This window comes from Gouania willdenowi, chromosome 21, assembly GCF_900634775.1.
Source record: "Gouania willdenowi chromosome 21, fGouWil2.1, whole genome shotgun sequence".
Lineage (NCBI taxonomy): Eukaryota > Metazoa > Chordata > Actinopteri > Blenniiformes > Gobiesocidae > Gouania > Gouania willdenowi.
In genome coordinates, this window is record NC_041064.1 from 25,400,035 (window position 1) to 25,423,464 (window position 23,430).

The 23,430-nt window shown below is 37.4% G+C and overlaps 1 protein-coding gene across 1 annotated transcript; it reads left to right on the top strand.

Moving 5' to 3' along the window:
- Positions 1-6,379: 6,379 nt before the first annotated feature.
- On the top strand, positions 6,380-23,335 carry arl5a (ADP-ribosylation factor-like 5A). Its single transcript, XM_028435551.1, has 6 exons — positions 6,380-6,761; positions 13,364-13,424; positions 13,534-13,681; positions 19,069-19,152; positions 22,519-22,670; positions 22,744-23,335. Exons 1-6 carry the CDS (start codon positions 6,716-6,718, stop codon positions 22,790-22,792), a joined length of 540 nt encoding a protein of 179 aa, XP_028291352.1. The 5' UTR covers positions 6,380-6,715; the 3' UTR covers positions 22,793-23,335.
- The last annotated feature ends 95 nt before the right edge of the window (positions 23,336-23,430 follow it).

The window sequence follows — 23,430 nt, forward strand, 5'->3', positions numbered from 1 at the left end:
AACACCTTGCTCCAATTTGATGACGCGTTCCCACTTTGATGACGAATTGAGCAGGAGAAGCCGCGCCTCCAGGAAGCTCTCTGCCATGATTGACATGTAAACAGACGTCTTCTGGCCCTACGTCACAGTAGGAGGAGGAAGTCAGTGTCCCGTCTATAGACACGCCCACTCATGAATATGCATAAGTAGGCCACAAATCAGCCTGTTTGTGTAGAGTTGCTCAGAAAGTGACTTTTCAGAGGCTAAATCTCTGGAAAAGAGGCGAGTTTGGTAAAATAAACCTCAAATACTATGTTTTTGGGGTTCTTAGAACAAATGGAGATGGGTGAAAAATAGCATGATATGGGACCTTTAGGAAGACAGGAGGTAATCACAGAAAATATTAAAAGAAATGCAACCATTAGTCCGATCTCAACCATTCAAACGTTGATGGTAAGCTACTAATCAGCTCTATAAGCATGTAAAGTGGCGTGTTTCCTGCATAAAGCAGTGATACGAAATAATACTATTGGCCAAGAACAAACACATATGACATATCTGCAAAAAAATTAGAGTGACAGACCATAGGTTGCAGTGTATGAAATGTCAACCATAGAAAGCTGATTACAAAGAGACAGAGTTGAGCCTCCTTGGACCTTCCTATGATTTTTTTATGTATTTTTTAAATTTTGTGAAAAAACATCTCACATGCTCATAAGTAAGTGGCGCTGTGTCTACAGTCAGTTATTTTTATTTGTATGTGTTAGTTGTCATAAAGTGATCATTTGTGTGAAGTTTCAGATTAATATAAGACCATGTACAGCAAATATATTACATATTTACTGTTTCAGGGGGTAAAATGGTGATCTCATCCAGAGTTGAAGGCTTGCCACACCCACACTGTGTGAGATTGCTAATTTAAAAAGTTCAAGGGGGCACAACAGAGCCAATTTTGAAAAAGAAGTGACAATAATGTTATGAGATTTGAGGTTTTGGTACCCTTAACATACATGGCAGGTTTTGTCGCTTGCAAAAATTTCTAACTACTCCAATTGAGACCTTCAGCTTTTTAACGATTAGTGCTCTGCCACAGGAAGTGCGTTCTGTAAAATCTCAACATCTTCCTAAAAAATGATCATCCACTTGTCCAGAGCATTTCTGAACACATTTGCGAACTGTCAACACAATGCACATAGTAGAATAAAAAAGTGCTTTTCTATCACCACCAGGGGGCAGTGCGACTTGTTACGTGAATTGCCGTGTCATTGCATGCGAAATGCGTTTCCCGTTCTGCACATGACTTTTGGTTTTGAGTTAATGAGTTTTGGCTGAGTTATTCAAAAATTTCCAGTTTTAAAATTGATTAAAGCACCCCCTGGCATAGTGACAAAAAATGCACCATTTTACACATGATTGATCTTCAACTTGTCAAGAACATAAATCCTAAATTTCAAGTGGAAATTATGAACCCTCTAGGGGGAGTTTGCTTTTAAAGAAGTGTGGTTTGGCCAAAAAATTGAGAAAAAGTGCCAAATTTGGCCCGCTAAATTCAAAATTGCAGATTTCCTGTTAAATTTAAGTTACAGGTCCGAATTACATTTTTGCTAGTATGGACCAATGCATATACTGTACCTACTGAATGCCATCCAAGCGCATTGATGACTTTGTTGTAAATTGCGTTATACAAATAAAGTTTGATTGAATTGTAATGAATTGAAATGTTAAAAAAAACTCTAGGTGGCGCGAACGAGTCCCACAATTACATCAACAAACTACACCTCACATTTTTCAACAAACTATACCATCCTGCTAAATTTCACAAAATTGCACACCCCGGAAGGGCCTCAAAAATCCAAGTAAAGTGGCAGTAACCGTAATAATAATAATAATAATAATAATAATAATAATAATAATAATAATAATAACAAAAATCCTAAGGAAACAATAGGGCCTTTGCACCACTTCTGGTGCTCGAGCCCTAGTTAATAGATCAAATAAAACAAAATTAACATTACTTATTAAAATAGAAGTAATTAATTTATATTCATTAATTTGCTTCAAGGTCGTGGCAATTCTGGGAATATGGTTAGATGAGAGACTAACATAGAAACAGCATATTGATAAAATGATAGACAAATGCAAAAAAGGTAATATTCTATTGAGATTCCTTTCAGGAACAGATTGAGGAGCGTTGAGAGTATTATTTTTTAATATCTACCGGGTTATTATAAGAGCAGCAATAGACTATCGATGTATAGCCTAAACAAGTTCGGATGAAGTATAGTTCCTGAGAATTCAGTCAAATGACTCGGTTCTACTGAGTAAAACCAATCAAATTGTGCGACGTAAAATTGTAATCTAATTTGAATTGCCTTTGAAACAATATATCACACAAATATGTTTTGATAAATTTAGAAAATACCAGAAAAAGTGGGCCCTCTGGCACCCCCAAGGCACATAATGGGCCCCATTCATATTATGGTGCATGTCAATGATTTGGTACCACCAACTGTCGCAATATTTGACTCACAAATAAATAGGAAAACAACTTTAATAGAAATTGCCAAAAAAGGGGCCCCTAATTCAATTGTGCAAGGCATACTCGTAATCTACGTCAAATTACCTTTGAAATGATATATCACACGACTATGTTCCCATAAATTTGGAAATGACCAGAAATGGGGGGTGGGCCCCCGGGCCCCATTTCAAAAAAAGGGCTCAGAGAGTCTAATCATATTCATTCATAGAGTATTCATACCAAACTGCATTCCAATCTAACACGAACTAACGGAGGAGTAGTCATTTGAAAAATGGGGCCCCTGGGGACCCCCTGGCACCCTGTAACACATACAGGATAATGGACCCAATTTATATATTGGTATGTGCCAATGATTTGATATCACCAACCATCGTAATGTCGACTCGCAAATAATGAAAAATTGACTTTTGTTTTTTTTTTCTTTTGGTGCCCCAAATCGAAAATCGGGCTACGAGTGTCGATGTGTACACATCCATAGATTATAGCTACCAAATATCAGCCCGATCCGTTCACGAATGACGGATCGGGCGAATCTTATTGGCCTATTGGATAAATATCAGGGGACATGGAATATAAATCAAGAATGTATTAAAAGGTTGTTGGGAGCATGAACACATATATATATATAAATAGTTTTGGGTGTATTGTCATGTGAGGCAGGTTTGGCACAGATTCTTTTTAGTATCGGTCCCACTGTCAAGTATCCCTCCCTGATTATTTGCAATGCCAGTGGTAGATTTTGAGATTAAAAATCAATTTAAAAGAAAAGAAAACAGGATGAAACTCAAAAATATTTAAAAGACAAATACAACAGCAATACATTGGTTTTTACAGATGGTTCAAAAGACCCTAGAATAGGTCGCTGTGGTATATATATAGTATATATTCCTGGTAGGAAAGTAAATATTAAAGGAGACATATCATGCCTTTAAATCCTTCCTTTTTACATATAAATCATACAGTTGTGGTCTATATAAAGCGGAACTGCAATGCTTGCGTCTGAATTCCTCATTATTATAGCTCCACAGGCCCCTTTTCTGATGTGCTTCTGAGAGCAACTCGTTTTGGTGTGGTCTCTTTAAATGCAAATGAGACACTTCATACCCCGCCCCCTCTTCAGGTTGCAGAGGTGACACTCGGTTCAACTCCACCCTGTTCAGCCATTTTTGTAGTTTGATAGAAGAGATACGGCTATGTAGCAGCGCAGAAACTTTTTATTCACACGTTATTTACAAAATGTCAACAAAGGAAGACTTGTCCATCCAGCCTTACGTGTTCGAGCCAGAGGCTGACCCAGCGGAGCGAGATGAAAATGAAGCGAGAACACAGCACTAACATATGAAGACGGTGCAACTGCTAATGCTAACAAAACAATGACAGGGACGTCTTATCATCACACTTTTTAGCGTTATTTACAGCGTACCGAAGTGCTCTGTTCATCGTCTCCAAAGATAGAAGGAATTGAACCCTCAATCAGACAAAGTCTTTCGGCAAATCCTTCTTTATACTGGTGGAGGTTGCAGAAACAGTCATCCTTGAAGTGCTTCGCGCACACAAAAATGACCTTACCCACAGATGTGGGTACATTTCCGTAAAAAATAAAACTCAACCAGGCACTTTGAAAAGGTTCTGATGCTGGGAGACGTTGTAATGAAGCGTGTGGGTTACTACATCCAACAACCAAACATTTTGATTTCTCCTCTCGTAACTTCTGCATCCTGGAGCTTGGACTACAAAATAAAAGCGAGAAATAAAAATGGCGGATTGCTCGAAGTGTTGGGCCTGGAGTCGATGTCCTAATTTGGCAGTTCCGCTGACGTTATTGTTCAAAAAATGTAATAGAGAATCGAAAAATCAAAACAGATTGAAAAATATGACCAAAACAGAATATAAAGATATCAACGGAGCACCTGAAGAGACTAATTTGAACTTTTCTGTACTTCTAAACATTCTAAATATACAACGATTTAGCATGATATGTCCCCTTTAAGAAAAGATGTACAGACCATCTATAATTGTATGCAGTGGAGTTAATAGTAGGGGTGTCCCAATCCAACATTGATATTGGATATCGCTCCGAAAACATATATCGGATTTTATTGGACTGCATCTAAAATCTCCAATAAATATTATATTATATTTATTCAATCGTAGAATACTGTAAAATTGTAGAATATTGTAAAATTGTAACCTTCAAAATAATATCTATAGTGTAGAAATTATGTTGAAGGTTAAAAAGTATGTAACCAATTAGTTATTAATAAATGGGTCAGTTTTTCTCATACATACTGTTGCTGACTATTGTTCTCTGTTTGACTAACATCACTTGATCAAGCCTTTTCTAACATTCCACACTACAAAAATAAGTAATATTAGTATGTATGATTCGTGCTATCGTATCATATCGATACCGGTATCAACCAACACTTAAAGTTGCAATATCGGCATCGTATCGGAAGTGAAAAAGTTAATAGTAATAATAATGGTGTTACAATGTATATGAAGTGAGGAAGGCAGTGATAGCATCAGATAGCTGGGCAGCCCTCACAAGTATATTATCAATGACATATATATATATATATATTTTAAAATACACAGTTTAATATATGAAATCCAGAAAACAGGAGGGAATGTGAGTTTTGTCTGGGTTCCAGCTCATGTTGGCATTGAAGGAAATGAGAATGTGGACATTTTAGTTAAGCAATCTCTCAAATCACAAATAGTAGAATTTTCAGTTAAGTTGAGCAAATCTGAGGAGAGAACACTAGTTAAGAAACATAATAAAAGGGTGGCAAGAATATTGGGAATTTGGCAATACATAAACAGAAACTATAATGACACAGTTAAGAATTGGACACACTGGATTAAATGGGACATTTATTCAGATAGGAAAGAATAAAGATGGGAAATGTGAACAGTGTGGGATGCTTGAGATGGTACAACATGTTATGATGGAATGTAAACAATATGAGGTGGAGAGAAGAACATTGAAGGAGACAGTTGAGAGAACAAAGGGTGTTTTTTTAATTTAACAAAGAAGATAAAGAGATAGTCGGGATTGTATTTAGGTTTTTGTAGAGAACTAAGAATTAATCTGAAGAATTTAGGATAGACTTTAGACCAGGGGTCTGCAACCTGCGGCTCTGGAGCCACATGTGGCTCTTTCACTCTTTTGCAATGGCTCCTTGTAGCGTTTAAAAAAATATGGTATTGATGATTAATGACAATAACTTAAAATAAAATGATGATAAATAAATTGGTTTCCCTAAAAATGAATCACATTGTGCAATAACTTTGCCACCATCCTACTTCACCTCCTGCAACATCTACAGACCATCAACTTTCCTGCACCTGTGACTAACCTTAAGTTTTAAATCCCTGGTAAGAAACTAAACCAACAAAAACACTATTTTGGAAGAAAATAGAGATTTTAATTGTGTGGGAGAAGATTTATTTAATTGCCAACATGTCGGCTTAATGAATGCATGCTTGATTTGTTGCAAGAAATTAGCTATTAGCATGTGTTGACCGACATGATCTCTCACATGTCATCAAATTCAAGTTATTTTTTTTGTAGCCCTTCAAATCCATTAACTCATACAAGTATTTGATATTATTTTAACTGTATAGAATAATAACACTGTATTGTCTTTATTGAGAATGTTTTTTGTTTGTTTGTTTTTTGTTTGTCTCCAGGAGGACTTTAATCCAGGCGAGATTAGGCAAAATGGCTCTTTTGAGAGTAAAGGTTGCAGCCCCTGCTTTAGACTGTACCTGCCTAATCTCGTTCCAGTTCCAGCCCAGTAGGTGGCGGTAATGCTCCATGGAAGAGGAGCAAACTGCAATAAACCACATTAAAAGAAGAAGAAGAAGACGAAGCTCAGGCCGACGGCGCAACGCCAGCTGATACAAACCAAGCTGCTACACTTGCTAGCGTTTTGGCATCATTTCTATCTTTAAACTTACCATCACACCTCAGGTTTCTTTCACCGAGTGTAGACACAGTTAGGGTCAGGACACCAAAGGGTGTGGGTGATGTTTAAACACCATGACAGCTCTTTGTCGCTGTAGTCAAAAGCTCGTTTGGTGAAGTTGACAGCACTGACTGTCTATCGTCAATGCTAGCGAGCTAGCTAGCTAGCAGGCAAGGTGCAACGGATTCCTACAAACTGGCATCAAAATACATCGTTAGCGGCCATGGGGATACTATTTACAAAGCTATGGAGGCTGTTTAATCATCAAGGTAAGAGTATGGAGCTATGGTTTGTCATATGTATATGAAATGAGGGGACAAAGTAGGCACAGTGTTTCGGCTTTGTTGGTTTCCTCGTTGACAAGTGATCGACTTCCGGCAGTAGCTGGAAGTAAAGGAGGTCTTTAAAGTGTTTCTATAATTACAATTATTCTTTAATTAGTTTGTATGAACTTTTCATATTCGAGTAAAGCATTTTAACAACTGCTTGAGTCATGAGGTAAACATGGGTAACACTTAATACGGTTCATTTTTTTAAGTGAACTGGTTTGCCATCACTTTTCAGTTCCTAAATTTTAACACTGTTCGTATAAGGATGTGGTTAAGAGTCATGCCATGTTTTGTATGAATATATAAGAAATGCTGCTAAATAACCCCAAAACAAAACAAACAATACAGGACTGTCTGTAACTAGTTAGCAAGGTGACCAGTAGTTTTAAGCCGGCGTCTGCTCTTTGAATGAAAACCTCTCACATCGCATTATACAGTATACATGTCTCTGTTGTTCTTGTCTTGTAAGTCAGTAGACTCAGTACTAGTAGTCTTACCAATCGTAACTGGTTTTTACAGTTCGTCTCAGTTTTGTTGAAGTTTGATCCCTGGACCCTGCTGTAAAATGTTGTTAGATTATTTATGTAGGGGTAAGTGAAACCAGGTCCATCCCAGTCTTGTGATCTTGACTAAGGTAAGTCATTGTGAAACCAGTGTAACATGAACACTGACGTGTGATTCAGTCATCAAGCCCGTGTTGCCCATATTATGCCTCTAGTGGGTAAGTAAATAGAGTAAACTGCGTTGAGCTTCCTCAGCTGGATGTCAGTCTTGAGGATCAATAAATGACATTGTGAAACATATTGACTTTGTACCGATAGGGTCATTCTTTGTCCTATCAATACAAAACCAAGATTTCAGACCGCTTAGAATTCATTTCTTTATGATTAAACTGGCATCCAAGATGATTTACAATTGTCACATTCAAGTAAAAAAAAAAAAGTAATTCCGTAGTGGTCATCATAACACAAGACAGCTGATCTAAACATCAATCCTTCAATCTATCCATTTTGTTTGTGGGCATTTAATCCTATTCTAAGCCCTCAGAATGGTATGACATATTGTGAGTCTATCATCACATAGCAGACATACTAAGAGAGACAATTAAAAAGTGCCTGTTTAGAGGCAATAATTAACAATACTTGCACATTCTGATATTGATTAAAACACTACAAATGTATACTGGTGCCTTGTTAATTTAATCAAGTATGTTGTAGGAGAAACTGCTCATTAGCATTCATGTAAGACTTTGAATCCCCTAATGCAGTTAAACCAAAAAAATCACACTAAAATCTTTGGGTTGGGTTTAGTGCAGTATTTTGATATGGTACAATCACATAATACAAATATTGTTTCAAGTATTAAAAAGATATTATAATACATTGTAAATAGTGATTAATGGAATACATTGCAATACAAAACTTGTTGTTCATTTACTGTATACACTTGTGTACTACAGAGTATTAACAAAAGCTTTTCTCAAGCATTTTTGCCAACAATTTACAACCTTTGCCATGCCCCAAACTGACAGAGATAAGGCTAAAACACCAATAACCTCTGGAGGCCAGACATGAGTTCAAAGATCAGTCAGGTCAAACCAAAATAACTGGAGACGGAAATAATGGGTATAAAAACTCACTGTAATTAAATTGTTTATTCCAATTGAATACTTCAGAAGTAACCAGTGTATTATAATTTATAGATTTTTAAAAGAAGATGTGACAATTTAAAAAAAACAAAAAAAAACAAAGCAAAGCGGTTATTTATTTATTTTTTTTTTTTTTTTTTGCAGAAAGGCTGTACTTGAATTAACTTAACAGTAGCATAACCAACTTAACATCTGCATAGTTTTACCCCATGGAATTAAATTCAGAGGGTCCAGCTCTTATGGTGGGGTCTCCTCACCCTCTTCCCCTGGTCAGGGGTCTGCAACCTTTACTCTACAAGGAACCATTTAACCTCATCTCACCTGGATTAAAGTCTTCCTGGAGCCAAAAAAATACCTTCTCAATGAAGACAATACAGTGTATTAAATTCTATACAGTTAAAATTATATAGAATAATGTTTGATTTAATTTGATGTGATTTACTGTATAATGATCATGTAAATGGAAACTTCAAAAATAGTTTCAAATAAAATAAATTGACATCAAGAAATAAAACAGTATCTTGCATCTTCAAATTCTTATGCATCTCAGTTTACATGAACTCAATGTTATATAAAGAATTTTTTTTTTAGTTAATGTATTTGAAAGGCTACAAAAAGTAACCTGAATTTGATAACTCATGATCATGTGGTCAACACATGACATTTGCTCATTTCTTGCCACACATAAAACAGGCATGTTTAACCAGCACATTGGTGGTTAAATTAATCTGTTCCCACACAATTAAAATCTCTTCCAGAATCAGGGCTCGACACTGCGACCAAAATCAATGTTTTTATTTTTTTGTCCTCCATATTGTGTCAAAGTGGCGTATGAACAGTTTTGTGCTGACAGGTCCCTCATGCACCGTGAAGGAAGCTGCAGGTCTTACCAGATGGGTTATAGCAGTGGCTACACCCGTGTTCCTTTTTTATTATGATAAACCTAAGAAAATATGTTGTATGTCAATATATATTTTTTGCCCTGGCATATGTTTACTTTTAGGTTGAAGTTTTGAAAAAAAGCCAAATAAAATATAAACGCTATACCAAATATCGAATGCGGTCGTTAAGTTTTTCACTATTTTTTTTTTAATAGTGCATAAATAGGCTAGAATACATTTTTAGACAAGTTTTTTTTAAATAAAGTAAATGTTTATTTAACATTATGACATTTTTAAAATATTCCAGTAATCTTTGCTTTTCAAAAAAAAGCACAACAAAGTTTTTCATTCATATGAGCCCTTCAAATAAAACAATACATGCATTCCAAAAACAACTAAAGTGCATTAAAGGGAAGGTATGATGAAAAAATCACTTTATAATGGTTTTGCTATAGTGATATACATCCCTTTAGCCTCATTCAGAGAGCCAAAGTTGAAAAAGTTCTGTTTCCTCCCTTCCTTGTGATTCCATATTTTGATAGGTCAGCTCCAAACGGGCGAGTTGGAGTTTGCCCACGTTGGCAGGTGATGTCACCTAGCACGCCTCCTAGAATGTGAGCTCCTCCCTCTCCAACTATCTAACAGCGAAAACAACACTGCGGGTTAATATAGAATATATATTATACTTTATTGCCATATATGCAAATGCAAACTGCACTACTGGACGCCCAAACTGCACTACTTTTTCTGCTGCCAATCGTGTTGGGAGTCACTGCTTGCAGCCACAGACCCATTGTTTACTCTCATCAGCTGTTAGCAGTTTATGCTAATGCTCCACCATCCTATGCAGCGACACCCAGTGTAGTGTAAGGAGGAAACGATGGAGATGTTTACAGATTCCTGGCTCACAGAGCTAACAACGGACTCGGTTGTGGAATTGGACAGCTTCCAACTTTTACGCGGTGACGGTCAACAGAGAGCTGTAAGCGGAAAGGGGAGAGTCTGGCTGTGTTTGTGTGGAAAGGAGGACCTGCTGCTCTGGTTCTGCAGCAACGAGCACACGCTTTTCCGACTCCAAATCACTGCACATTGATTGCGTCACACGCTACTATTTGGCTTTGCTTTTAACGCACTAAACCGAAGGCGGCTTTTTTTTGCAATCTTCAGCCGAATATATTTGGCCACCGAATATTCGGTGCATCCCTACAAAGTATATAAGAGATGATAAGAATTTATGCAATTAACAGAACATGTTTGCTATTCAAATCAGGTGTTAGGTTTATCTGCAATACATTGTTTTATTAAAAAAAATTTGCAGATTTTTATAGACTGTGTTTTCCTCACCTTTGATCTAATAGAGTAGCCAAGTTGTAGAGGGGCTCTTCTTCAAACCCACCAACTCTCCTGGTTACAGCTCTAAGCAGTTCAGCTTTTGTGGTCCCCACACCATGATCTGATGGAGCATTTCTGCTCAGGAACCATTTGAAGGCCTTTACGGATGGGATCACATCAGAGACAGATGCAGTGGATGAGCATATTCCCCTTGTGTGCTCTTAAAATGGTTGCATGATTTTTATAATGTTCTCTAATAGACCCCATGAACCCTTTGCGAATACACATCCCGGTGTAGCTATTCAGACCATTATCTGTGGAGATAATTGTATGTGTGCCCCGGAGGAGGTAGCGTGGATCAAAGTAGGACAGCAAATATTGAAATGTGGGATTCTCAACAATATTTAATGGCAGGTCGGCCAGCACGAAAAACTCCATAAGTTTCCTTGTTCCACCCCGAGCCTTCTCGTTGTCATGGCTATACGACTGTCTAAAGTGCTTTGCATGAGCATCCGTTTCAGTGTGCTCTTTTTTTTTTTTTCCATGCTCCGTTTCGTGACCTCGGCACGTTCCTCCTTGTGTTCCTTATTCAGATGCCTGATTAAATTTGACGTATTAAAACATTTTGCAGAAACACCCCACAAGGTACTGCAGATTGCAAATGGGTCGAGTTTTATCTGACACGTTGAAGAAATGCCACACCACGGACATGTTAGCTTAAATCCAGCAGCTAATGATTCTAAATTTAAAAACCTTTATTGTTGTTCACATCACGCTCCGTATCATCGCAAGAGTGACGTCATTGGTCGGATTGGCGGATTAAGACATTACAGCCAATCGCATTAATTGCATAAAATGCAAAATATCGGCCGATCCGATATAGCCAATCAGATCGGTGTAAAGCCTACTTATGAGTGTTCCTATAGGGTCAGGAAAATACCGACTCGCAAGAGTTTTTTTATCCAGGCACCTAAGCAATGGAACAGTCTTCCTATAAGGCAGTCATGCTCTGTAGTGCTTTTAAAGCAATACCAAAGATCCACTTGCTTACTCTTTGTGTCATTACCATAGTTGTTTTAAATGTTTGTTTAGTTTGTGTTTGAATGTTTGAACAGCCTGCACAGGAGTTGATTGAAAGTGCTTTATCAAAGGAAATCATAATCATTATGTTTAAAGGTGTAGTTGATAAAAGTCAAAAAAATTAGTTTTGGGATGCTGCAGCTGCACATTCATTATCATTGTTGTTGAACATTCCAGAAGTTCCAGATTTGAGAAATTGCCTTTTGCTGTTCATTATTTCTATGCTAAAGAATTGATTTAATCATATACCAAAATCCATTCAAATTGGAAAACAGTGCTTCTTGTGTCAAATATTGTTATGCAATTAATTTAGATTAATTAATTACAAAGCCTCTAATTAATTAGATAATGTGTGTCTCCTACCACTCCACATTATATATTATATACATTATACATTATATATATATTACTATGGACTAATGTACACTGCTGTTTTAGGAATTCACGCTGTTCTTCTTCTCTTGCAGTATTGGGAGAGACTTTTGGTGACTTTTGTACAAAGCTTCCTTAACAGTGGATTACTGCAATTATAGAAAAATAATATTCACCTTCTGCTGATGTTCTCTTTTTTTGACAGATTTAGTAGTGATTTTCAATGTTTTGGGTGAATGTAGAAAAAACCTGGACGTGCGAGACAAGGATGAGTTTAGGCGTGGGCGGCTGCCTCCAACTTTTAAATGTATGAAAATCCATTGTCAGTTTGAAGCAAAACCCTTTCATCATCCATCTTCAGAGGGAACATTCTGCTATCCTGTTATTTCCTCTGATTTGTGACAACGCAGTGCTCGTCCTCATGTTTTTACACAATTTGTTATTTATGAAGAAACAATACAAATTGGGCATTTGAGTGATTAACTCACTTATGTTGGACAAGATATTGACACATTCCCGAAATTCTCCAGTGTTTATACTGTCTTAGATACATTGTTGTATCAATGGCAAGATAACACTCAGCTCTAACTGACACTTTACACCTTTTTCTTCTTTTTTTTAGTTTTTGCATGTAATGGCACATCTGTTACAGAGACACACTGTGCTGTCATCACAGCTGCTGTTAGTTTAACTGGGTGTCACAGCTTGTTTAATTCTGTGTTAAGTATCAAGAGTTTGCTTTTGAAAATATTTACTGAGTCCTCTTTATGTTTGTAATAACTATATACACTTAACAAGGCAGGAGTATCAAAAAGTAACTGAATTCAGTTTTTAGTAGATCTTAAATGCTCTATTGTAGGTCGATTGGGACCTAGATTTGTTGAGTGTCATTACACCAGACATATTTGTAAAGATTTTATTAAAGTCATTCAACCAGTTATCACAAAAGATAGGAACTGTTCGGTTTTTTAAACACTGTGATCTGTGTCAATATATGCTGCTCACAGCTCCACAAAGTCTCAGCCATGTGTGAAGCTCCAGGGGTTTTTGTAGCAAGCAAAGTGTTGAAGCACAAATGGGCCACTGTTGGAAGTTGGATCTAGTCAATGGAGTTTTAATTCAATGGTATCTTTTGGGCAGACAAATTAGTCAGTCCTCAGCAATTAGCTCACACAATGGTGTCACTCATCTGCTGCTCTGTGAACTCTTGTTTCTCTTTTGACTTTTAGAACACAAAGTCATTATTGTGGGTCTGGACAATGCCGGCAAGACAACAATCCTTTACCAGTTGTAAGTATCCACATTCACCACCTATTTGTTCCTAATTCATATGTAATTTGTTTAATATCGTTTGCTATCTGTAACTTAATGAGAGTTTTCTTCTGTTTTAATTCTTCAGTTCAATGAATGAGGTTGTACATACATCCCCTACAATTGGAAGCAACGTGGAGGAGATTGTCGTTAACAACACTCATTTCTTGATGTGGGACATTGGTGGCCAGGAGTCACTTAGGTCATCGTGGAACACATATTACACAAACACAGAGGTATTAACTCTTTGTTTTGTGCTGTGTGTTACAGCCTCCTCTTGAAATATTTACAAATGAACAAAAAGGTTCATGACTCACTTTCCTAAACAAAATGAAACCCCTCACCAGTCTTAGCTGTAAGGGGTAGTATGCCAAAGTGCAACCAAGAGCACAGAAACTCCTTACCAGTTCTTTTGGCTGCATGCGTAGCATGAGGGGCTCTACAGACTTTCCGGGTTGTATTCACTAAAGGTTTAGGGATATTACGTGTCTAAATTTCACTTTACGTGCCCAGGGAATTGCACGTGTTCAGTACGTCACATGCGCCCACAATCCATTTAGCGCATTTCATTCTGATGTCTTTTAGGCGCATCTAATAAGGGGCGTAAAAAATGGGAGGGGGAAATGCAGATACATTAAAGCAGTGGGCGCAATGCAATTCATCAAACCTGGAACTGTTTGCGGTGACTGTTTCTGCTCTGAAAATAATACGACCCACAGGCAGGTGCAAACTCACACACAGATATCATCGCTGCAGTAAATGTTGACACAAAACACAGCTGAGATAAAGAAAAAAAGGCTCCAGTTCACCTTTCTCGTATACAAAAACAATTTAAATAAAACAATAGTCAATATTAACAGCCACTGAATGCGAAACTGCAGAGTAAAATATGTGTGTGTGAGGGAGAGAAACAGCTGGACTAATACTAGGCAGCGCGTGTAGAGTCCGGTGTGTGTGTGTCCGCTGTGGTGCAGAGAGTCGCTGTGCGCAAAGCTCCATGGATGTCGCTCCGGACGCACCGCTCCATTGACCTCCTGTGTCTTCCTCTCCATGTTTTGACCATCAAACATTTGTGGCATGTTGATGGTAAGGAATTGGCTGATTAGCTGAGTAATTTACGCTGCAATAAAATAAGGGTGTGCGATCTGCAGTGTTGGGAACGTTACTTTAAAAAAGTAATTAGTTATAGATACTCACTACTTGTTCAAAAAAGTAACTGCGTTAGTAACTAAATTACAGCTATAATAAAAGTAACTCATTACCAAGGAAAGTAACTATTTGCGTTACTATTAAAAGAAAAAAAAGAAAAAAGTTGCTCTATGTCAAAGAATTCACATTTTTTAGATGCGTGTATCGTGAGGTGCTTCATTAAATTTGAGGCGCTTACAACAGATGTGGACAAAGTCTTCACTCCTGGATATAATGAACACTTCACATGTACGTTCTTGCCTTTGACCACAATTAATTTAAAGTAGTGTTTGTATCGCCACCTTAAAAATGTCAAATTTTCATCAGACTGCACCACGCTCACAATCTCTGCTGCTTCATCCAATCTGCTCTGTGTGTGTGTGTGTGTTGCGGGTGCTGGCACGTCGCCTTAGCCAATTATAATCGCTCACCTTGTTTTTAACCCACCTCCTCTTGCTGGCACATGTGTAAAAACACTGGCTCTGATTGGCTACCATGAAACATGACGCAGCCTAAGCCAATCATAATCGCTCACCTTGTTTTTAACCCACCTCACAACAGTCGAGTCAGAAGCCGGGGATGCTTTCGGATAACATTTTATTTAATCAATGCATGTAACGCACCACATGTAACGCACCACATTTAACGTTCAGTAACGATAACGGCGTTGTAGCGCCGTAAAAAGTAATTAGTTAGATTACCCCGTTACTGCAAAACAAACGGCGTTACCTAACGCCGTTACTTTAAACACCGTTATTCCAAACACTGGCGATCTGACATAATTAAGGATAAAAACATGACAATCTGCCAATTCATGGAGATCGTAGAACCATTTGTAGTGCACAGTTTATCCCTCGTGGTGCCGTGTCAGTGCCATGTGTGACATACACAGCACATCCAAGGGGTTTTTTCCTCTGGCAAATCACACCATTTACTACTCAGGCTCATGTTAGTACTACAGACACACCAAAGAATAACGGTAATCAGAGCTCAATCACCGCAGAAAATACGCTCCGCTTCCCCACAGCCCCCTCCCTCTCTTTTAGTGTGCGGACACACAGCTGTGTGTCCGCACAGTGTGTGCTCTATGTTAGTGGCTGCCTATCGGAGGTTCAGTGCAGATGTCAGTCTGTCCTCTGTTAAACTCCATCAGTTCTGAGTGTTGAGTGGCCCTGTCCCAATACTCACACTGCACCCTACGCTCCTCTATGAAGTGTGCACTTGTTATAAGTGTATGAAGGGTTCAAGCGCGCAGGTTACAGATGTGCAAAAATTGCAGAATTGGGACAATGCGGTTTACGTCATTGACTTGCACCGCTGCGTCATATCTGTGACATTTTGCCCAGGTTTCTGCGCCACTACTTTACAAGCACATCTCTCTGAACATAATTACATTTCATTTTATGATTTGAATTTATTTGTTATGCCGTTCGAGTGTGAAATTTTAATATTGTGACAACGCTTAGATCGATTTCGAGAGTAAAATATAAATTAAATAGGGATGCATATTCAGTTCAGTTTGTTTGTTGGAATAAATGGTAATCATACTGAACAATTATTGATAAAGAAGTGGTTCACAGTTTATCCCATTGTACAAATAATTTTATAGAGTTTCTACAGGTAGCAGCAAGTCAGATTTAAGGTTTTAATGCCCAATTGTAGTGATTTTAAATAAAGAAACATTTGCATATTTAATTTAAGATTTGTAAACATTCCATCAAGCAGACTATCGAGGAAAATTTGAAAATTCAAAAGAAAATTGTACGCAACAGGAAACTTTAGAGCAAAAACAAAAGTAGTGTACAATTTCAGCCGAAAACTGCAGCTTTAACATCATAAAAAGATACAGTCCATGCACTCATCATTTGCAAAAATAGAAAAAGCCTTTATTACAGGGTCAGAAATATTTAAAAGTACACCAAATAAAATTGAAGGTCATTTCATCAGCCCTGTGGGGCAAAAAGTAAATATTTAATGAGTTGATCCACACACGTTAAAAGAAATGTATAATGGTTATTAGTAATTTATTTGAGGTAGTTGTAATTTTAAATGTAGAGTGGGTAACTAACTGGTATCTGGTTTTTATAGTTTATTTTTTTATTCATCCTAAGTTTATTGTACAAGTGTAAAGTTTAAATTGGATGTTATATGAATGATTGCACAAAAAAGTTATGAAATTGTTTGCATAGAATGTCCGTAAATACCGGTGCATAAATCACTGTAATGCTTCATCACATATTTATGCTTTTTTCCAAGTAATATAGCAAACCTTGATTGTATTTACACATAAAAGCACATTTTTTTTCGGCACAGAGGACCCGCAGATGGATAAACAAAACCCACGGGGTTTCAGTGACGTCGGTGCAAAACCTCAACTGCAAAGAATTATGGGTAATATCCTAACCGCTTGGATACAGGCTTCGGCGAAGCCGTGGATCAAGGGCACATAGGGGGCCTAACTCTGCTCCGCTGCAGGAGCTCACAGAGCTATTTGCACAACTCTTAAAGGGACAGTGCCCTGACTGTGATTTAGCAACTACAGAATTTAACCACACATTTCAGCCTCAATGAAGGAAAAAGTCAAAAGTGCCTCAAAATATTGATATTGAGTGTCTAGTGATTAATAAAATGGTCTTTATGGCATTTTTATCCACTGACTTTGACCCATTATTGTTTTTCTTGTAAAACTGTTGAAAAAAAGTAAAAATAAATTTAGTTTATTTCACCATTTTGAGGAAAAATATTGAGATATGAATATTGGTCCATATCACCCAGACCTAATGTAACCGAAGCAGTAACGTTTTATCTTGTAAAATATATGATTGTCCAAACTATGTGAAATGAGGGGTTCATAAGACTGCTTTAAAGTAGGTTTTTATTAGCATATGTGTTACCTCAAAAACAATTAGAAATCACCAGACTGATATGCTGCTTTGTTATGTAGCAAGTGTTGCTACTGCTACACCATTTTTGTTAAAGGTATAGAGGAGGATTTTCCTGAAGTTTAGAAAAGAAACACCCTCTCCACTTTTTGAAAAAATGCACATGCTCAACACATTACCTGCTCCCAAGAGGGAACGCCTATTAAACGTCTGCGAGAAAGCGTGCACGAGCCCAGTTTTCCTCGTGCACAGCTCTGTTTACAAGTTGATGTCGGCATCGCTCATACAAGATTACTTTCCAAAAAAAGATGTGCACTTTTCCCACCGGTAAGTGAAAAGTGCGCATGTGCAACAAGCAAAAACATGCTAGGGACGAGCATGTACGATGGCCTTAAGTAAACATATCACCAGAATGGAGGACCAATAGTCTTGATGATCCACCCAGAATTTGAAGCCAAGATAACATCCACCACAATACCTTTAAGCAAAAAAAGACTGTGTGACTAAAATGACTCGTCAGTCTTTTTGTTTGATGCTAGTTGTACTTGGAACCAGTTTTAAAAATTGCTTACATACATTTTTAAAAATGTTTGAAAACTACCATGACTTAAATGCTCTTTTATCCTTTTTTCCTTTTTCGGGCGATGGTTTTAAGTAGGTGAATTGGTTAGTTTTATTAGTAAATAACTTTAAAATAGTCTAAATGATCTGAATGAAAAATATTGTTTAAAATTGTGATCGTGATTTTACAAAGAAAAAATCTTGATGAGTTTTTTTTTCATATTGCCTAGCCCTACGATGGAACAATGTTTACATACGAGAGTGTGTGTGACACAGCGCTGCTCAGGATCTCAGACCTGCTGGATGATGTACTGTATTCCATGGACTGAGCAAAGTTACACATACTGACGGAGTACGCTTTTATTTGTTTATTTTGTTTTCTACATTAGTAAATGTTTGTGCAGCAGGCAGAAAAGTCCGCCTGCCTCCAATTTCACTTTGTCAAATGCCATTTTGTGCTTCTGTGCACTCACCTCCAAGCAAAATGTTCATTTAAATAGGAGGGTCTCAACCACGTCTATACGCGCAGCTATTAATGCCGCAATGTTAGTGAATTCCTCACAGCAGGTGAGGAAACGACGCCACCAAAGGATATAGGGACGCACCTGGTTTACTACCCTTTATTGCAGATCTTAGTGAATCCGCCCCCCAGTCTCTTAGATACCTTCCCTTTTAGCACTCGAGTGTGTGGAGCGAAGACGAGGACTTAGAGAGAGGGAGATGTTCTGCCAGGAGAAGTAATACCCTGCTAACCCATAGTTTCAAACATTTGAACAATAAACGCTTGTTTAAATGAGCAGCAACAAACTAGAGTGACCAATGGCCAAAAAGTACTGGAATTTTGCAGAATTAGTGTTAGAAATAAAATCTAAAAATAAGTTAATTTAAGGCCATCGTTATCCAGAGATGCAGATGGTTAATGTGTTTTCTTGTTCTAGGAACCAATGTTCTTTTTTAACCAACCATTGTTTCTTTTGATCTGCTTTTAATAGTTTGTAATTGTGGTGGTTGACAGCACAGACAGAGAACGGATCTCAGTGACCAAAGAAGAACTCTACCGAATGTTAGCACATGAAGTGAGTATCATGTTAAGTTGTAATGTATCAATGTAATATCCTACATGTAAGAATATAAATGTTTTTGTTTTTATGCGTTTTTTTTAAATTGTTGTGAATTTCAGAAGACTGAATAAAAGTTATTGGCCAATAAAAAATGTACTCGATTAGGAACAAACAACATTTTTAGAAGTGAATGTACACCTTAAAGTCCGTGTAAAGCAGAAACAAATTTGTGTTATGAGTTTGTCACACCACAGAAACGTGTCATTGACCACAAGAGCCAAATAGCCAAAGTATACAGTATAAAATTAGGTCTCAAAATCATGGAAGAACAAGCACTTCTCTATGCTCTGAGATGCTAGAAGCATGTCAGTTAGAGGCGCTGGAACCACGCCCATGTGCGTGAAGGGCACTGTCTCTGTGTACTGTGTTTATGGGTGAGAACAATGTAAAAGCAGCTCCAGCGTTTATAGTGCTTCCAAAAGTGCTTGGATCGGGCCAAACAAGGTGTCAGCGGAAAGGTCTGCTCCACCTGAGTCCGAATATGTGCATCTCTCCCAGGTACAGTAAGAACTAGCGAGAGGTGAAAAACAAAAATGTGGCACCAGTGGACGCGTTTTATTCCCCTGACTCGAATATGCGGTTTGTTTTTGGCTAGGGACCAAATTGCGCCTGCTGGATGCTGCAGAAGTTTGGTGTGCTATAGCAGCAGGGTCGGGTTTATGCTAATGAGGGTCGCATTACGTAACACGTCCCTGATTTCTGACCCGCCCTTTAAATTTGGAACACAGAAATTCGAAATAGAGTTTTTGAAGCCTAGCTCCACATTTAAATTTATAAGTGTTAAGGAATACATTTATGACCTATTTAATGTGTTGAGAATGTCAGAATTGGCTTTACACGGTCTTTAAAGTTTTTCTGGAAATTGTTTTTTCTAAATAAAATATTTGGAAAATGTAATGAATTAATTATAACTTTTTTGTTGTTTTTACTTTTTTTTTAAATTTTTAAATCAAATAGGGAAATGATAGTAATGTTATTTGGTAGTTTCTAGTATGGGTGTGAGGTGTCAACTGCTGACTTAACTGCTGAAAAAAATAATTCTTTGTAATAAAATGAAAGTTAGACTCGCACTCATTAACTCATTCAGATTTTTAAAGACCCACAGAATATTTTCTATGACTATCTGAAATCTTTCAATCCGAAAGATTGAAGCCTCTACTTTCATTAAAAAAAAAAAGAATTTGTTTCTGGCTCGTTTCGTTCTTTTGTAATCAGCTGTTGAATAGAGCAAGTTTTACACAAATCTTCAGTTTCAGCAAAAAGCTGAGAAAACAGCCTTTTTCTAAAAAAAAAAAATACCCTGTCAGTGACGTTAAAGCTATTTTTTGCTTTAGCGACAATTCTAACATCTGAACATTTTCTTATATAAAACAAACAAAAAAAAACACTGAGACAGGGCTTTTGATGGCAAAATTATTATTATTTTGCTATAGGTCAGAGTTGAATGGATTTCTTACTGTATTTTGGCGTTCCTCCAACTTTCTCTCTCGTCGTTCTGCACACGGAACTTCCTCTTCCTCCCGGACATGCCACTGCGTTCCCCGTTTTTTTTATCGTTTTATCTCACCATTGCCACATTATCCATGAGTTCCACACATGCTCTGGTCAAGTGTGCGCTGCTGGGAACGTCAACTCTCGTACGTAGCGCCATTTTCTGTCTCATAAACGCCTTTCCTCCTCTTCCTCCCCCTCCCCCCCTCCTCCCGACACGCAGGGATGACCCGTTTTGCCCTGTTAGTTGATAATCCACTCAGGTCCACACATGTTCTGTGTTAGTATGTGGAGCTGTGAGCTGCTGGATGCGTCACAATATCACTCTGTAGCGCCATATTCTCACGCGTTCCTGCTTCAGGGCACAGTTAGTCACTACAACACCCCACAGCTTAGATATTGATGAGGGACGTCCGCCAGGGTGTTTTCTAGTAAGCCCCGTGAAAAAACGCAAATGACAAGTTATCTCGTCAATGGCACTGAGTGAGTTAAAGAAGAAGCAATATTTGCGAGTCCAAAGATTGATTCCTATGTTTCCTAACCCATTTCTAAACATCAGGTTTTTTTTCCCCTTTGGGAGCCAATAAATCATTATTAGAAGTAATTTACTAACATCTCCATGATGTCTAGATGTATTTGTGTCTTAACTGAATTTTTGACGGCTGTTTGAAATCTGCCTTTAAACGCTAACAGCTGCTGTCTTGTACAAACGTGAATGGCTTAGTCAATTATTAAAGCTACATGTGACATTTCCAATCGCTGATTAGCTCAGTGAGCTGGATAATGTTCCATCATTGTTGATTATTTATGTGTCTGATTTATTGACTAATCGTTGCAGCTGTAGAATTCCTATAATGAGCAAGAAGAGGTTTTAAAAATGTATACAGCAGAGTTGTTTCTCATTAATTAACTCAGTGAGATGGAGCATTGTCTTTTCAAGCATCAACTGATGTAAAATTCATATTTGAATGTCATGCTTATTTCATTTTACATAATGATTAAAAAGCTATATCTATAATTTAATTGTGATTTAGTGCATTGTTATTTTTCAGTAAAAAAACACAGTACTGGTTCCTCGGCAAAGCTGGGATCAGTTTAGAAATGCTTCAGTTGTTCTCTAAAATAAATTTATTGAATAGCACAAATTTTAACTGTTCACACTTTTTAATGTAAATAAACAATTAATGTAATATAAATAATAGGGATGTCCTGATAAAACTTATTAATTTCCGATATGATACCGATATTGCAGCCTTGCGTATCAGCCAATGCGATATCAGCATGAAATATACATACTTTTATTACTTTTTAAATTTTATTTAAATAATAATAATTACTTATTTTGTAGTGTGGAATGTTAGAAAAGTCTTGATCAAGTGATGTTACTCAAACAGAGAACAATAGTCAGAAACAGTAGGTATGAGAAAAACTGTCCCATTTATTATTAACCAATTGGTTACATACATTTTATCCTTCAACATAATATCTACAGTATACAATTGAAAAAAATTAATTGCAAAAAAAATTCTGATATTTTTTTTCATGCTGATATTGATATCCGATATAGATATCAGATCGGGACACCTCTATTAAATAATGAAAATTAATGTATTCCTTAAAAGTTTTAGATGCATATTGTGATGACGAACATCTTGTTTGTTGTACACTCCTGATTTTTAAGATAACAAATTCTTTGACATCTTTAGAGAAAATTGTTTTCTTGTCTTTTCCTTATTTTGAGCTTAATACTTTTTTGTTTGATAGTCAGTTTTTCTAAATGTATATTATTCTAAAAATAATTTCTATTATTGTCTTTCAATCACCTTCCAGGACTTGAGGAAAGCAGGACTGTTGGTTTTTGCTAACAAACAAGATGTGAAGGGTTGCATGTCTGTTGCTGAGATTTCCCAGAGCCTCCAGCTTACTTCTGTTAAAGACCACCAGTGGCATATCCAGGCTTGTTGCGCCCTCACCGGAGAAGGGTGAGAAACACATTTACCATCACAAATATTCAGCGTTGGAATTTGTTTGTAATTTGCGTCTCCCAATGTTCAGGTTGTGCCAGGGTCTTGAGTGGATGATGTCACGGCTGCGTGTCAGATGATGACCCTGTCGACTTCAATCAGGAGCACGCCCTTTATTATCTCTTTTCTCTGCCTCAAACCACTGGAATGAGGGTGAGGTCACATGATGGATGGACCTTCCTCTTTCCTGTGAAGCAAACATGGGCAGATCACTGCCAGAACTTTCATTTCTTTTGTGCTAATTTATTTTACTAAGGACATCTGAAGTAAGAACAAGATGAGACATTTTCAAAAAGACTTAAAAGATTTAGTCAAAATTCTGCACAAAACACATGAGTTGGCACAAAATGTGACCTGGAACTCTACATGGACCTGTTCTTCAACAGTGTGAGCCCAGCCCACAGTGGCCTTGCAGTATTGCTGGAATGCCTGTGGTGCGTTTTTTTTTTTTCATTGCCCCCTGTGTGTACAGTCCAGTATTCTCTTTTAACTTGGTGCCTGCAGGAGAATGTTCAAGCGTTTATGATGATTAGGACTGAAACATGCTGAAGGAGGGTATAATCTATATGTACCCCCTCTCCTTTCAGTCTCTGTAATCTAAAATAAAGTGTTTTTATCTGTTACAGAATCTTTTCATCTCATCACATTTCTGTTTCTTTCAGATTTAGATTCTAAGTGTCCAAGTTTCAGTGTATGAGATTCACCAGTTTTAATCATG